Source organism: Orcinus orca, chromosome 12 (genome assembly GCF_937001465.1).
Source record: "Orcinus orca chromosome 12, mOrcOrc1.1, whole genome shotgun sequence".
Lineage (NCBI taxonomy): Eukaryota > Metazoa > Chordata > Mammalia > Artiodactyla > Delphinidae > Orcinus > Orcinus orca.
In genome coordinates, this window is record NC_064570.1 from 49,071,581 (window position 1) to 49,087,482 (window position 15,902).

Here is a 15,902-nt window from a genome sequence, read left to right on the forward strand (position 1 = left end):
TTTTTTTTTTTTTTTTGCGGTACGTGGGCCTCTCACTGTTGTGGCCTCTCCCGTTGCGGAGCACAGGCTCTGGACGCACAGGCTCAGCGGCCATGGCTCACGGACCCAGCCGCTCCGCGGCATGTGGGATCTTCCCGGTGCGGGGCACGAACCCGTGTCCCCTGCATCGGCAGGCAGACTCTCAACCACTGCGCCACCAGGGAAGCCCTGGGCTTTTACTTTTAACAATCAATTCTTCCTGCTTTATTCTAGCTGAATCATAACAATGCAGTATAACCTTTCCAGAAGTCTTTAACCTCATATTTTTACTTATGGAATGACTTGTTCAGAACTCAGTATGGGGATGCAGACGAAGCTGAAAACGGTGAATCAGGAGAAGACCATTTCTAACAGTACCACTGAGCTTCAGTAATAACTCACAGAGACTATAAACATAATTAAGCAATAAAGGCTGAAAAGCAAATGATGGAAACAAATACAATGGAAATATACTTTCAATAAACATTGGTGGAAGCAAAAATTATTTCTTTAGGAGCCCTTCACTATACTATTGCTAAATTAATTAACTGTCTTCGGTTTCACATCAATGAAGACATAATCCACTCTACACAGTAGACAAGTTTTTCTTTATTTCATAAAGAAATGGTTAACTATATTAACAGTTTAAAAATAAATTTAAAATAATGCAAAGTATCCCAAAAGTATGTAACACCAATAGCTACAACACTCTGGGTCCTCTTCTAGTCCCATGACTCAAGTCCTTATTGCTATATGCTATTTTATGTTCTACTTTTGAGTTTGGACATTATAGCTGAAAGAAAGTTATTTGGCTACATGGAAAATTCTATTTACCTGGCCTACATATTGGTCACATCATCAGTGGTATAATATTTTATCATGATGCTCTGCTATACTTTGTTTGCTTATTTTTCAATTATCGATATTTGGGTTGTTCCTGTGTTTGTTGGTTTGCTTGTTTGGGCCATGATAAATAGAGAAGCTATTAATGTCCCTTTACAAATAAGGATTAATATTTTATCTCCTGATTTATTACCTTTAGGCATATTTTCATATATACTTAATGCTACGTTCCTCTCCAGGAAAGTTAGTAATTTACAATGCCAGCAGCGGTATGTTGGTATTTCAACAGTTCTTCTTATTTTGAATTTATTTTTACCTAATTTTGCTAGATTGTTAAATTGAAAACTGTGAAACTGTTACAACTCTGTATATAGACTGAATGCAGATTTCATTTTTGTAGTTCAAAACTAAAAGATAAGAATATTTCCTTAAAATTCTAATAAAGATGATTTTTATAGTGAGAATAATTACAATTTATCCATTCAAAATTTCAAATATCAGATTTTTAAAAGGAGGAAATACTTGTATTTGTACTATTTTATATGAAAAACTTTGGCTATTTTTAAAAAAAGAATAACTGAAGTACTACTGATTCTGTTTTTACCCTATGGAAAATTATATAAACATTTAAGAGAATGATAAGAGCAAAATTCAGCTCAAACATACCTAAAGTAAAAATTGCTGGACAGGTCCACATTTTGAAATATTCGTAGATACCTGAAAAAAAATGATGACTATAGTTAACAACCTGATGACTATAGTTACCACTGCTATATGATATACATGAAAGTTAAGAGAGTAGATACTGAGTCCTCATAACAAGGAAAGAAATTTTCTTCTTTTTTTTCTTTTTCTTTTTATTGTATCTATATGAGATGACAGATGCTAACTAAACCTACTGCAGTAATCATTTCACAATATATTATATCTAAGTCAAACCATTATGCTGAACACCTTAAACTAACACAGTGATGTATGTCAATTTTATCTCAATAAAACTGGGGAAAAAAATGACCAAAAAACCCCAAAGCATATTGCATTCACACAACACCATTATTTGTTCATAGCTTAACATATACATATATATATACATTTATATTTGTAAATACACTCATTGAAACTGAGAAATTCAATCCATAACTGGAGAAGAGATTTCAACTGGAGCAATTTCTAAATATCCTGATCATCACTTGAGACCCTTAACTTTAGTTTGACTGCTTCCTCATCACTGATTATGCCAGAGAGGGAAAGTCATGCCCTTACATACATAGGGCGCTTAGACTTTGGGCAAGACAGAAGTGAATACTGTTCTTGTTTTCACAATATGCTTTGAGGTTGGAGAGAGTAGAGGAACAAAAACAAGCAGAAATGTTTGTGGGTCACCATAATTTTAAGCTGCAAAGTTTTTTTAAACTGAAAAAAAAAGTGCAGAATAAAATGTCCATGTATCTACCACTCAGGATTAATAAATGTTAACACTTTTTCATATTCATTTCAACCTTTTAAAGACACTGATCACAAATGGGTATTGAATTTGTCATATATATATATATATATATATGAAAAATATATATATAAATATAAATACATACACACACACACACACACATATTTTTTGGCCACGCCGTGCGGCTTGCGGGATCTTAGTTCCCCAACCAGGGATCGAACCTGTGCCCTCGGCAGTGAAAGCGCAGAGTCCTAACCACCGGACAGCCAGGGAATTCCCTCAAATACATTTTCTACATATATTAAGATAGTCATAATTTTTCCCAACAATATTTTAACATGGTGAATTGCTCTAGCAAATTTTATAATGTTGATACAACCATACATCAGAGGGGTAACATCTACTTATTATTTTGTATGAAATGTTTTATGGTACTTTATTTCCTAATATCATACCAAACATTTTTACTTAAAGGCATTATTGGATTACATAGTTTTGTAAGTATGGTAAAAGTTTACCTATCCAGTAATAGTATAAGTCCACCTATAACAAGCTATTAAAATAACTGTATCTTTGGGAGGCTGATACACAAATTGGGCTGAAGTACTGCTCTAATTGTCACTATACTTCCCTAGAATAATAAACTGCCTTTTGATGACCGGGACGAATTGAGTGAAATCGTAACGGACAGATACGGGGCAGACAGTTTCCTTAGAATATTCAAATACATCAAGTGAATGGAATTCTTTCTTACTCATAACTTGGATTAAAAATTAAAAAAAATAAAATAACTGTATCTTATTCTGGATTATTCCATCTACTATACAATATTAATCACAAGATAAGTTCATTCTTTAAAGATAGTCATATCACTATATAGAAGAATGTAATTTGTTTTACTATTCTCAGCTAAAGAATCATAAAGATGAGGCTTATAAATAATATAAACCTCTTTAATTTTTCCCCAACCCTTGGATTTATATGCACTGGCCTATCTGATTCACTTTTTAAAATTAATTTATTTTTTATTGAAGTATTGTTGATTTACAATGTTTCAAGTCTACAATAAAGTGATTCAGTTATATATATATACACACACGTATATGTATATATATACTCTTTCAGATTCTTTTCCATTATAGGTTACTACAAGATATTGAATATAGTCCCCTGTGCTATACAGTAGATCCTTGTTTTTTATCTATTTTATATATAGTAGTGTGTATCTGTTAATCCCAAATTCCTAATTTATTGCCCCCCCTTCCCCTCTGGTAAATTTGTTTATGTCTGTGAGTCTATTTCTGTCTTGTAAATAAGTTCATTTGTATCATTTTTTTAGATTCCTCTCTGATTCACTTTTATTCAATATACTATGCCTGCCTATAAGCTATAAGAGACATAATTTTTTTGTTAGTATAAGACAAAAGTCCACTCTATCCGGTAAACTCTACTTACCCCTGTGTAAACAAATTATGTTTTAAATACTCCACTTCCAAATACCAAAGACAATGCCACAAAGGTCCAGAAAACCACTATCTAAGAGGGTCTTAAACAAGAGAGCCACACCACCTTTAAATTCCAGTTCATGTATCTAGAACAACACCATGAAAGTACTGAGTGAAATTAAAATCTAAACTGTTACCTTCCCTAAAAACTTATAAGCATGCCTAACTTTGTTCCATTTTAACCTTTATAATATTAAAATAAACCAATTCTAGTCTTTTCTCTATCATTTTATTAATTTATTAATAGCCTTTCCCCACATGCCCAAGGTTCCAGTAATTTCCCCCCAAAACTTTTTAAAGGTTTCAAATCCATAGAAAAATTGGGGGAAAAAATAGTGTAATAAACAGCAGTACATCCTTCACCTGAATTCACTGTTGAACATTTCTCATTATACATTTATACACACATACATTCTCTCTCTTTAAATATACATGTACATTTTATTTTTCTAAACCATTTACAGTAAGTAGCAGACATGATGAAACCTCAGTCCTAAATATTTTATTTTATATCTATTATGAACAAGGACAATCTCCTGAGTAACCACAATATCATTATACACCCAAAATTTAATACTGATCCAATATCCCCTAGTATATAGTCCATATACAAACCATTCCAGTACAGTCCTTTATAGCTGTGTGTGTGTGTGCGCGCACGCACGTGTACATGAGCATGCACGCACATGTTTTAATCCTGGATCTAACAGAAATTCAAGTGTTGCACTTTGTCATGTCTATTCTAAACTCTAGAACAACTCTCTGGCTCTTCCTGTGTTGCACGACATTGACATTTTTGGAGGGTCCAGGCCAGTGTCTTACAGAAAGTCCCACAATATGGATTTATCTGATTATTTCCTCATGCTTAGATTTAAGTTAAATATTTTTAGTAAGAAAACTACACAGGTAGTGGGCGTCCTTCCCATTGCTTCACGTTAAGAGGTAAATAATGTCAGTTTTGTCTCATTATTGGTGATGCTAAGTTTGATCATTTGGTGAGTATGTTTGTCATTTTTTTCTCTTTGTAAATAATAAAGATAGTTACGGAGTATGGTATGTTGAGACTGAGTGAATATCTGTTCCTCAATAATAACCTCTCACCTAATGGTTTTAGGAGCCATTGTTGATTCTTGCCCAAATCAATTGTTTTAATGGAGGGTTTTTAATAGCACTTGAACAAAAGCTGTAGCATTCTGAGCCAGTATTTTACATTTTAACATAACATTTATAATCTTTTGACTATGTTTTATTTTCTAATTGGTCTACCAGGTAAAAAAATAGCAGTTACCACCAGTACATACCTAGCTTCATCAGGATGAGTAATACGTACAGAATCATTGGGTATATAGATCATATTTGTATCTTCAATCTTATATATTGCATGACCTCCAATATCTGCCATCTTCCTCCTTTTGGTTATTAACACAATATAATAGCCTTCTAAAAATCTGACAAAGCCTACACAACAAAAAAAGAAAGATAAATACATTTCCTAAACTTAGTAATGCTTTTAGATACATGTTTAAAAGGCAAAGACTTTTGACACATTTCCTACTTTATTATTTCTATGATTTACAGCCATACAAATTTTCGGTTGTCTTAGAATTATTCTCTAGAAATATTTATCTCACTTAAAAATATTGCTCTAAACAACCTGATTAAAGAAAGACCATATGTATTAATGTTCAGTCACACTAAGTTCTCAGCAACACACTAGTTACCGCACAGTCTTGGTTAAAAATGTTCTGGCTCCCAGAACTTTTGCTTTGGGAGTTAAAACTAACTCTCTTGGTTGGTTGTGGGGAGAGGGAGGGGAACACTTCTGAACTGGTTACGTCAGGAGCTCAGCAGAGCCTCTCCCCAGTGAAACAACCACAACTGGTAAAAATTATAAAAACAAAACAAAACATTGAAAGTTTCTGGAAATTCTCCTAATGGCATACAGCAAGTGGAGAAACATTTATTCAAGAAAATCTACTAGATCTTGGAAAGAACAGGAAGTCTGTGACATACGAAACATCATTTGCTTCCCTTCTACACCCTTCTCCCAATTCAGTGGGACAGAATATCTACTCCCGGCAGGTGTCGCCAAAAAAGACAGTACCCCTTCCTCCCTCCCCAGCTCTCAGTCTAGAGCCTTGGTTTCTGCTCAGGAGGTGCAGGGCACCAGCATTTCCCATTCCTTCCAGCTCTGTGCTGCAGACGCTTTATTCCAGGCAAGCACATCTGAAAGTGGGGGCTCCTTTCTTCTACCCAGTCCTACTTGTAGAGTGGAGGCTTTACCCCAGCACAAATACTGGATCCCATCACCCCCACCCACTGACAGGGTGAGTCAGATACGGTCACTTACAGCTGACTGCCCATCAGAAACAGTAGAGGCCAGAGGGCTGTGGGATAACATATTCAAAGCACTGAAAGAAAAACTCAACCAAGGATCTTATATATAGCGTAACCATTTTTCAAAACTAACTTTCTTATGTGCATGTGTGGGTGTACCCACTCACTCTCTCTTTCTCTCTCTCTCTGTTACACTCTATAAAGCCTGAGCTAGGATCTTGGTGCTATAAATGGCTGCTCTAGATTTGGCAAATACTCATTGTCTGTGTCTTGTTATTCTTAACTGACAAAAAAGAAAATCAGTAATTGAACATATTAACATAAATGAGCCAAAATATATAAAAGACACCTCATGGATTTTATGAACCTGGCTACTTCTATTAAAACCATGAAAAATACTTATATTTGAGAGATCCACAAAGCACATTTTTAAAAAATGTTCGTTTATGCTCCTCCCCACCTCCCCTTGGAGACTAGCTAAAAATTCCCTGACTAAAGCTAAAGGATTTAAGATAGGAGAAAAAGCTAAAGTCAACCTCATTAAAAGTTAGGAAGCAGTTATCCTTTTAGAAGGCTAAAACCTACAAAATTAAGGGGCTTGGGAGCAGCATAAAAACACCCAAAAAAGAGAATCTAATTGGTTTTAAATAATAAATATTCCCAAGATGAATGAGTTTCCCCTTTGTTCTTGCTATATATTTACTTTTTATAGAAAAAAAACTCTCTATAATAATTTCTTCCAACCTGCATTCCAACTGAATTTTATGTTTTCAGCTCTATTTCATCCTACATGTCCCTTCATAATTTTGATGAAGTAAATATACTGCACAAAAGAATATTTTCTACCAGCATAAAATGCTTTCAGCATATTATGAGATTATTTTCTTTTTCCTTTTTACTACCAGTTGGAAACGTCACTCCTTTTTAAAAGGTTCCTATCAAATATAACCAACAATTAAAAGGCTTTAGCTTGGCATAGACCTCTGTCAAGAGTCAGCCTATTCATCGTTTTAACATACTGAAAACCAGAACAAGTTTTTTCATCTTCATTCTACGTACTTCTGATCCCAGACCAATTTCCCTGAGTGTTTCCCAGATGCCTAGATGACAGTCATCACGCAAAAGTGATTTCTCTCTCTCTGAGTAGAGAAGGCTGTGTCATTTGAGTTGGAAACCAAGCAAAGTAAATAAAAAAGGGCAGTGTGAGAGGATGGAGTGGTGTGGAGTTCTGGTGGCTGGAGAGGACCCACAAGCCCACCAACAGGGAAGAGGGCAGTATCCTGCTGGGAGGTCACCGTGTCACCTAGTCACTATCTTAAAAGCCTTCAGGGGGCTTCTCTGGTGGCGCAGTGGTTGAGAGTCCGCCTGCCGATGCAGGGGACACAGGTTCGTGCCCCGGTCCGGGAAGATCCCACATGCTGCGGAGTGGCTGGGCCTGTGAGCCATGGCCGCTAAGCCTGCGCATCCGGAGCGTGCTCCGCAATGGGAGAGGCCACAACAGTGAGAGGCCCGCATACCGCAAAAAAAAAAAGCAAGCCTTCAGGGAAAACAACACTCTGGCACTCTGGCAGAGAAGTATCAAAAACCACAAGGGACCAAAGTGACTCTCTAACACCAAATCTACTGTTCCCTTACTAGTCTGAGGCTCACACTTTATTGTTGTTTTCCCTGTATCTTGGATCTGCAATCTATTTCTAAGGGTGTTGCTTTAAAGAACAACTGAGTCCATCACTTAGTCTGCTATAATGACACATTGTACTAGCAGCTTACAAGAGTATCTTCTGACAGGTGACACACGCAGAAAAAGGACATATATCAAAAGGGGCTGGATGGTCACAGAGCTGAGAGTAGTAAGGACTACAGGCCACCAGCCACCGACTCCATCTGCGTGCCCCAGGACCAGATAAAACAACTATGTGAGGGATGCTCATGATCCCATCCAGTGGTCTCCCAAGCCTCCTGCTGGCTGCCAAATAACAATGGAGCAGGTCAGAAATGGGCAAGGTAGCTATAGGACGGGATCAATCCATGTCTGGGGACCAGTAATGGTCCCTGTGCTTTCGGTACCAGCCCATGAAAAGACAAGTAAACGAATTGAAAGTAAGGGTTTAGAAACATCTGAGTTCATGATCAATGAACTTGCCTTGAACAGGCAAGACTAGTTTGGGTATTACTGAACTTATGTGATGAATCACATGTGGCCCAAGCTGAAGACAAGCTATGCACAGTAGGATCCTGTGCTGGTCTGTGACATATTTCTGGAAAAAATTGGTTGGTCCTTTACTATAGATAGTTGAGAAGCACTGCTCTAGATTCTTATAGATTGTGAATTAAATTAACCACGATAACAGTCCAAAACATCCCAGCCAAAGTGCTATTCACAAATTAGGCATGCTGAAAAAGTTGAGAGAAAATATTTCAGTCACAGAAGACAACCACTCTAGCCCTTTCACACATGTATTATTTTGACAACCAGACTATACATTTTTCAAAGATAAGCATTTTGTGTTTTGCTATTTCAGTAGCCCTCATTATTTCTAAGGCAGTACTAGACAAATCATAGCCTTTTATTTACTCCCTATTTACTCTTAAAGATTCTAAGCTTTATTTACATGGTTGAACTAGAATACATAAAGTCCACTGCCCTGAAAATAACAAATGCTTACTTAGTACATTACTGTGTCACTCTACTGGTAGGTTAGTCTTTTGGTGACTTCACCATCCAAGGACAGTCTCAAAGAGGCCTCAAATTGCGAGAGAAATTGCTACCACAATACCTAAGAATGCCACCTAAGAGAAACATGGAGACACCTTCAGCCCTTACCCAAAGTTTATTAACTAATACTTGTGTATAAAATGAGTATCTGGTTATAAAGTTGGTCATCAATTGATTAAAATAAAGCTTTGGTTTTATAAGCTTAGTTATCAACAGATTTAAAATGAGGCAAGGATGAATTGGGAGACTGGGATTGACATATGTACACTAATATGTATAAAATAGATAACTAATAAGAACCTGCTGTATAAAAATAAATAAAATAAAATTCAAAATAAAATAAAATAAAATAAAATGAGGCAAGGAATATTGCTAAAAGCAAATATGCCCAGAACAATGAAGAATGATGAAAGTACCATTACAACAACACAGTACAGCATCTAGAGGCCACTTAGTGTAAAGGCAAACTGCCCAATACAACTCCAGAACACCCGAGGGCAGCTATTTTTAAACACAGGTCAATAACTGATCTTCAATTCGTTATACTTAATCATCAAGGAAGGTTCAATTTTGAATAATTAACCCTGGCTAATGAGGCATTCGATATTACAAACACTTTAGGAAATTTCCATTTTAAAAAGCTATAATAAAGTATCAGCATTTAAAGGAATGAATTTAACCTATTAAGTAACTAATTAAGCCTACTGTATTTGAGACACATTTTACTTACAAGTTTTTTTTCTTTAACATATAAGTAACACTTAAAGTGGAATTTAACACATATGGAATGTATGGAATTTAAACATATGAACTCACTTGACATACACTGACATGCACACGCCCACAAACAGGTACCCATTAAACATGAAACCTCAAGGGATTTGTCAAGACTGAGCAGAATGTACAGAGAAGGGGCCAGTCCTAGGGAGAGGAAATCAATCACACCTACCACTCTCAACTTTCCCTGGCAGCCGCCTAAGGCACAAAATGCACCTAAATGGATTACACATCGAAGGGCTATGAGAGCACACGGAGAAAAATGAACTGCAAATACGGCGGAACATGAATGATCAAAGTCTCAACAAATACAGGGTCACCAAAGAGAAAGTACTAATCAAAAAAATGAACATGAGAATATGAAACTATATAGCATAGTTCAGACCATATTAATTTTGTTAGCATCTATAGACACCAATCACTCAGTCAATATTGCATACAGTCCAGTAGGTTTAAGAAGCAGAGAGATAATTTTGTAAGTGTTAAAAAAAAAAAAAAAGACTCAAAATAAGGCTCTGCCAACAGGGAAGCTGAGATACAACTGCCCTCTGCTTGGCTTCCAAGGTCCCAGTGACCTGGCCTCACCCAACTACTTGCCAGCATCCCAGGACCCATGGGCATCTTCATGCCCGCACCTCTGCTGTTGCCCCTACTGGAGCTCTCTCCTCCCTTCCCCACATCCATCCAAATCTTGCTTCTCCTCCAGGGTCCAGCCTGAGTCTCATCATCTTCAGGAAACCTTTCCTTGTCATTCCAGGTCCAAAAAGTCTACCTCTTATATAATCTCCAATACCATTTACCTTTGACTACACAGCTGGGCTCTTAATTCCAATCCTGGAGTTGTTTTCATATGCACTGGGTTTTGTCCCCCATCCTAGTCCAATCATCTTAAGACTCCCCGGGACAAACCCATGGTAGAGCAAAGACAGGTTTACTGACCCACTAAGGACAACACACCAGAAGAACTGTGAGGCATCTCACAAATGCCCCACAAGCCAGACCACAGACTACTTAAAGGCCAAGGCCATTTCTATATTTGTTCATGAATAAATATAGGCGTTATTATAGGATTTGGGGACACGATTAGGTAAAATTTAAACAAAGAGACTCAAACCAAAGCAAGATTGTATGTAAAGAGATAAACATCAAGTCTAGATTGTGAAGCAGACTCGTGGTCTCATTTCTTTGAAAGCAGCAAAGTTAGCAGAGCTGTAGACTGTTGTGTCCAGAAACCCCTTATCTGAAACTTTGCATGAGTTGTCAATCGAGGCTGCTTCTCTGTGTCAAAATGACTTAGCTCATACAGGCAAGAGGGGCATGTTTTCTCTTACTGACACAATTTTAAAGAGCAAAGTTTCTGATAGTCTGTGATTTTAGAGAACAAAGTTTCTCAGTGAGTAAGAAAGCAGTTGTCTTTCAGAGAAAGGGGTTATGACACTTTACACTGTAGCATGTCCTTGGGAGAGACTCCTCTTAATTTAAAAGCTGGTTTTACCTGTATCTGTTTTTCCAGCTGATGTTTACAGTCCAAGCCAATTTTTACTTTTTCATTCCTTGACAAGACAGACTCCTTAAAGGTCCACACCATCGCTACATTTGTTCCTATCCCACACGAAACTGAACACAGTCCTAAGCACATAGAAGATGCTATATAAAGGCTGTTTGATACTTGGCTGATAGATAATTCAGTTTTAAACAACCAAAGCCACAGAGGATGGGTCATATTTATAAACCTATATAAATATAAGCCTTGCAAACTATCTTCAAGGAGTCTATGTAGGAAAAAAAAAAAAAAAAGAGGTAGTAAGAGGGATGCATGTTTCTTACCTACAACACCAAAAGCTGAAACAGCTCGAAATAACCCAGATGATCCTTTCTGTCCCATCTTTGTCCTATTTCCTAGATCCAAGCGGCCAAGAAGTTCTCGCACTTCTTGCTGAGTATATACATGCTAGAAATAAGCAAATTTAATCTGTAAGGTTGTGCTCGCTTTTTAGGTTCATTATTTAGTTACCCCTGAAAATTAGAAGTTGCCTACAACTTTACATCATTAGCTATTTCAGAGAAGTATACATAATAGTGCAGGACTAAGGTACAATTTAAAAAAGCCAACAAATTCTTTTTTTTTTAACATCTTTATTCGAGTATAATTGCTTTACAATGGTGTGTTAGTTCCTGCTTTATAACAAAGTGAATCAGCTATACATATATCCCCATATCTCCTCCATCTTGCGTCTCTGTCCCATCCTCCCTGTCCCACCCCTGTAGGTGGTCGCAAAGCACCGAGCTGATCTCCCTGTGCTATGCGGCTGCTTCCCACTAGCTATCTATTTTACGTTTGGTAGTGTATATATGTCCATGCCACTCTCTCACTTCGTCCCAGTTTACCCTTCCCCCTCCCCGTGTCCTCAAGTCCATTCTCTACCTCTGCGTCTTTATTCCTGTCCTGCCCTAGGTTCTTCAGAACCGTTTTTTTTTTTTTTTTTTAGATTCCACATATATATGTGTTAGCATACGGTATTTGTTTTTCTCTTTCTGACTGACTTCACTCTGTATGACAGTCTCTAGGTCTATCCACCTCACTACAAATAACTCAATTTCGTTTCTTTTTATTAAAGCCAACAAATTCTTTAACGTTAGCAGTTAAGGGTGGTTCCTGGACCCCAGGCTGCTGTACTAAAAAGGTGTATCAAAACCTTATCTTCTGGACAGAGATTCAGAGATTTAAGGTACCCACAGACAAGTTTCAAGAAATCTATAAACCCCTTAAAATTGTATGCAAAGTTTTGGTTAAACGTGCATATGTGCATTTTTATGAGAAGGCCCATAGCTTTCCTTAGATTCTCAAAGAGATCCCTGATCAACCACTCCTATCCACAAAGAAAGCCAAGAATCATTATATTATATTAATAAAAACTCCCAGATGGTGTGTGTGTTGGGGATGGGATAGGAACCACGACACCCAGGAGTACAGGAAGTCACAAAATACAATTTATCTAAAATTATTATAACATAGAAAATAGCTTTGCAAAGAGCTTATGTAAAATGGCTTCCAAACTGTAGCTACTAACATATTTGAAAAACCAGGCATCTACATGGATTCAGAAATATTCACAGACAGGAACCTCAATACAAAGGGTCAGTTAGGTGCTCTCATTTGAGAGTTAAAATTAACTGGTCAATTCCACCTTATTGTATTTCCCTTTTGACTAAAAGCCTCATATTTTTGAGCCACCTGAATTAAGTCTGTATTTCCAACTCTGGATAATATAACATCTGGATAAGAATAGCGTAACATTTCTCCAGCAAGTGATCAGAAGAGACCCTACCAGTCCTTTGTGACTTCAAGTAGCTTCATATTAAAGCAGAGTAATAAATAATCTCTTTGGTGGATGAAATACTAAGAATTATATTGAATCCTTAAAATGGAACTCCTTTAAGAAAATATATTCATTATCTTACCCAAAGAGTTTGCTTTGTAAAACAAATCAAAATGAGGGACAAAGTGTAATTCTGGCATACTTTCCGACATCAGTAATTTCCAGAAACCAGATAAAAGATTCAAATTCTACCCAACCATGAAAAATTATAATTTTTAGATGTATGATAAAAAAAAAGTATATGTCACTAGAAGCTGTAAGGATATTTCATATCCTGTAAACAACAAGTACAAGTTTCTGTTTGTATTCAGGTTTTCAAGATACTTACCCTATCATCAATTATTACCAAATCTTTTGGTTCTGTTCTATCAATTTTCAAAACACGATATTTTGTTTCTGCATGATTGCTCCCAACTAGAAAGTATCTCTATAAATAAAAAGAAATGTCATTAGTTTTTTAAGGCAGTTTGCCTTATACACATTTTATAGTCACTTCAATTTTTTTAATTAAATACAGTAAAGTCAGGTTACTTTTTAAAAGAAATATTTCTGTTAAGTATAACTGGCAGATTAAAGAAAGGCTGATTCTAAAAGGTCAACTTTAAAATTGAAATATTCGTAGTGGTGTCATGATAAGCATCAGTCTGATATTTAAAATGTACCCAGTAACCAGGCCAGATGAATTTAATTATATTATACAGAGATTAACCTGATTGGAGACTCATGTTTAAACTTTACCAGGAAGCAGCAGCTCTGGTAAGAATTAGAAAGCTCAACACATAATTAGGAATGCTTACACAATTATAGCTAATTGATATAAATCAATATCAAATATTGATATTTTAATCAAATAAATCTTTACAAATTTTCTGTAGAAGACTAAAAATGACTTTAATATAACTATAAAAATCCACCCCTAAGTCCTATAAAAGATTAAAATGAGTGTACTTTCCCAAATGGCTTTTTATAGATAAGCTACAGGAAATAATATTCTTTCTTTTCTGACACACTTCCTTGGAGTGTGTGTAAAAATACAGAAAAATAATCATCCTATATTCAAAGAAAATGCTTCAAAGAAAATGCTAAACCAGATGAATAAGTTTTGAATTGTGTTTAAGAAAGTAAGTAAAACTCCATTAGGAAAAATAAATTAAAGATATATTGCTTCAAAAAAGTCCTTTGAAGTGACACTTTTTCAACACTGCAAAAACTGAGAACACCTTGCTACCATCAACTGGCATCTAACCATCTCATAAGTCACATAGATACAGATACACAAAGCAATTAAATAACAAATAAGATTCTCTAGATTAATGGCCAAACTGAAGTATGTAGACCACAGGATCTCAGAGCAGGAAAGATTAATGTTGGGTACTACAGATGCAGAAAACGTCAGAGGAGTTAAGACTTGAATTAAGCCTCAAAGGATGGGGAAGATTTTTTAAAGTAAGAATTTATAACAGAAGATATGTACAACAGAATATAAGCACTTGGTTATATTGTTTTAATGCTAAATCTGTAGAAATAGATGGATTTTTAAATTATTAAGTATATATCTGTTTATAAAGATCTGACCTAGACTTCCAGATTATAAATAACAAAACTCTGTGTTAAAAGATGATGGCTTAGCCCAGACTTAAGGGGAAAGCTAACCAAAATACTGAATCCCTCATCTCCTAGGGAGAGGTAGAGTCTGGATGACGGTACCAATTATCATGAGGTAGAAATAGAGCAATTATAATAAAAATTAGTAAACTAATTCGAGACATCCAGTGACCAGGATGCACTGGGGAAGCAGCTAGAGAGGCAAGGACACAGTGAGAGGGAATAAGTCCAACGTTCTCGGGATGACCTCAGCGAATTCCTCCCTGAGACCCTACCCACCCCTGAGAGGAGAACAGGGTCACCAGCCTAATAAAATCAACCTCAGAAGAATGGTTTGTAAACTATACATGTTTGTTAGCAGAAAAGGGAGCCACCTTCTTGAGGACTTGAGGAAAAACAGTTCCCAGGAAAGGAAACAGCAAGTGCAAAGACCTGAAAGGGGAAGAAGCTTGGCGAGTTTGTTAGAGGAACAAGATCAAAGGAGAAGATGCTCATAAAACACCTAACACAGTGAATAGTGTTCAATACAAAGAAGGCACTCAATGAGTGTTACTTCCTTTTCTTTGCTTTACTTTTTAAGATGTCAGCGAGCCTATGCCATTGTATTTGAGAAAAAGATCCCCAAAAGAGAGGAAAAAAGAGATACCCCGGAGGGAAAAAAGCATATGCAACACCAGAATGGAACCAGAGTGGGAAAATGCACAAATCTATTAGTAATCTGTCTTTGTCCTCAGGAGAGATGAGCATGCAAATTAACAACCATGAACAACAGCGTGCTGTAATAGACGTCTGAACTGGACGTGATGACAACATGGGAAGGGCACTTCACTCATTTGGGGAGGGTCAGAGCAAGCTAGCCAGAGAGGCTGGTATTGTCCTGATGCTGAGTTTGGCCTTGAAGGACCTCCAGACAGGACCTGATGTACTGAGCCAAGATAGGGCACGTGACACCCACCCCCTCCCGCCTGCCCCCGCCAAAGAACGTTTGCTTATATCTGAATTTAGCACTTCCTCTGAGCACCTTGTCCAAATTTGTTTGGAGCAGGTCTGCCCCCTTCACCTAAATATAAACAGCTCAGGAGTCTGGGGCTAACCCCCTAACCCCTGTGGTTTTAAATTCTAGTCTAGTAGCACAATCTGGTTCCACAGGCACTGGGTAAATGTTAAGTGAAAGAACAGCCACTCACCACGGACTAATCATTTAATCTGCTGGGTAACTTTCTACAACATTTACACTAACCCACCTTGTTTGGTTCCCTACACAGAAAGACAGC

At 36.8% G+C, this 15,902-nt stretch overlaps 1 protein-coding gene and 1 non-coding gene across 6 annotated transcripts in view; one reads left to right on the plus strand and one right to left on the minus strand.

The window, feature by feature from the left end:
- Nucleotides 1-15,902, minus strand: part of FIG4 (FIG4 phosphoinositide 5-phosphatase) — a 129,828-nt gene that overhangs the window by 92,665 nt on the left and 21,261 nt on the right. For all 5 annotated transcript variants that reach the window (XM_004264730.3, XM_049695513.1, XM_033418670.2 and 2 more), the window contains exons 2-5: nucleotides 13,352-13,450; nucleotides 11,471-11,594; nucleotides 5,115-5,271; nucleotides 1,528-1,578 (exon numbers count right to left, since the gene is read on the minus strand). In XM_004264730.3, the coding sequence (XP_004264778.1) occupies nucleotides 1,528-1,578; nucleotides 5,115-5,271; nucleotides 11,471-11,594; nucleotides 13,352-13,450 (431 nt within the window). The remainder of the gene's footprint in view (nucleotides 1-1,527; nucleotides 1,579-5,114; nucleotides 5,272-11,470; nucleotides 11,595-13,351; nucleotides 13,451-15,902) is intronic.
- Nucleotides 2,883-3,016, plus strand: LOC117199404 (small Cajal body-specific RNA 8). Its single transcript, XR_004480639.1, has one exon. It is a non-coding gene; the product is annotated as a small Cajal body-specific RNA 8 (non-coding RNA).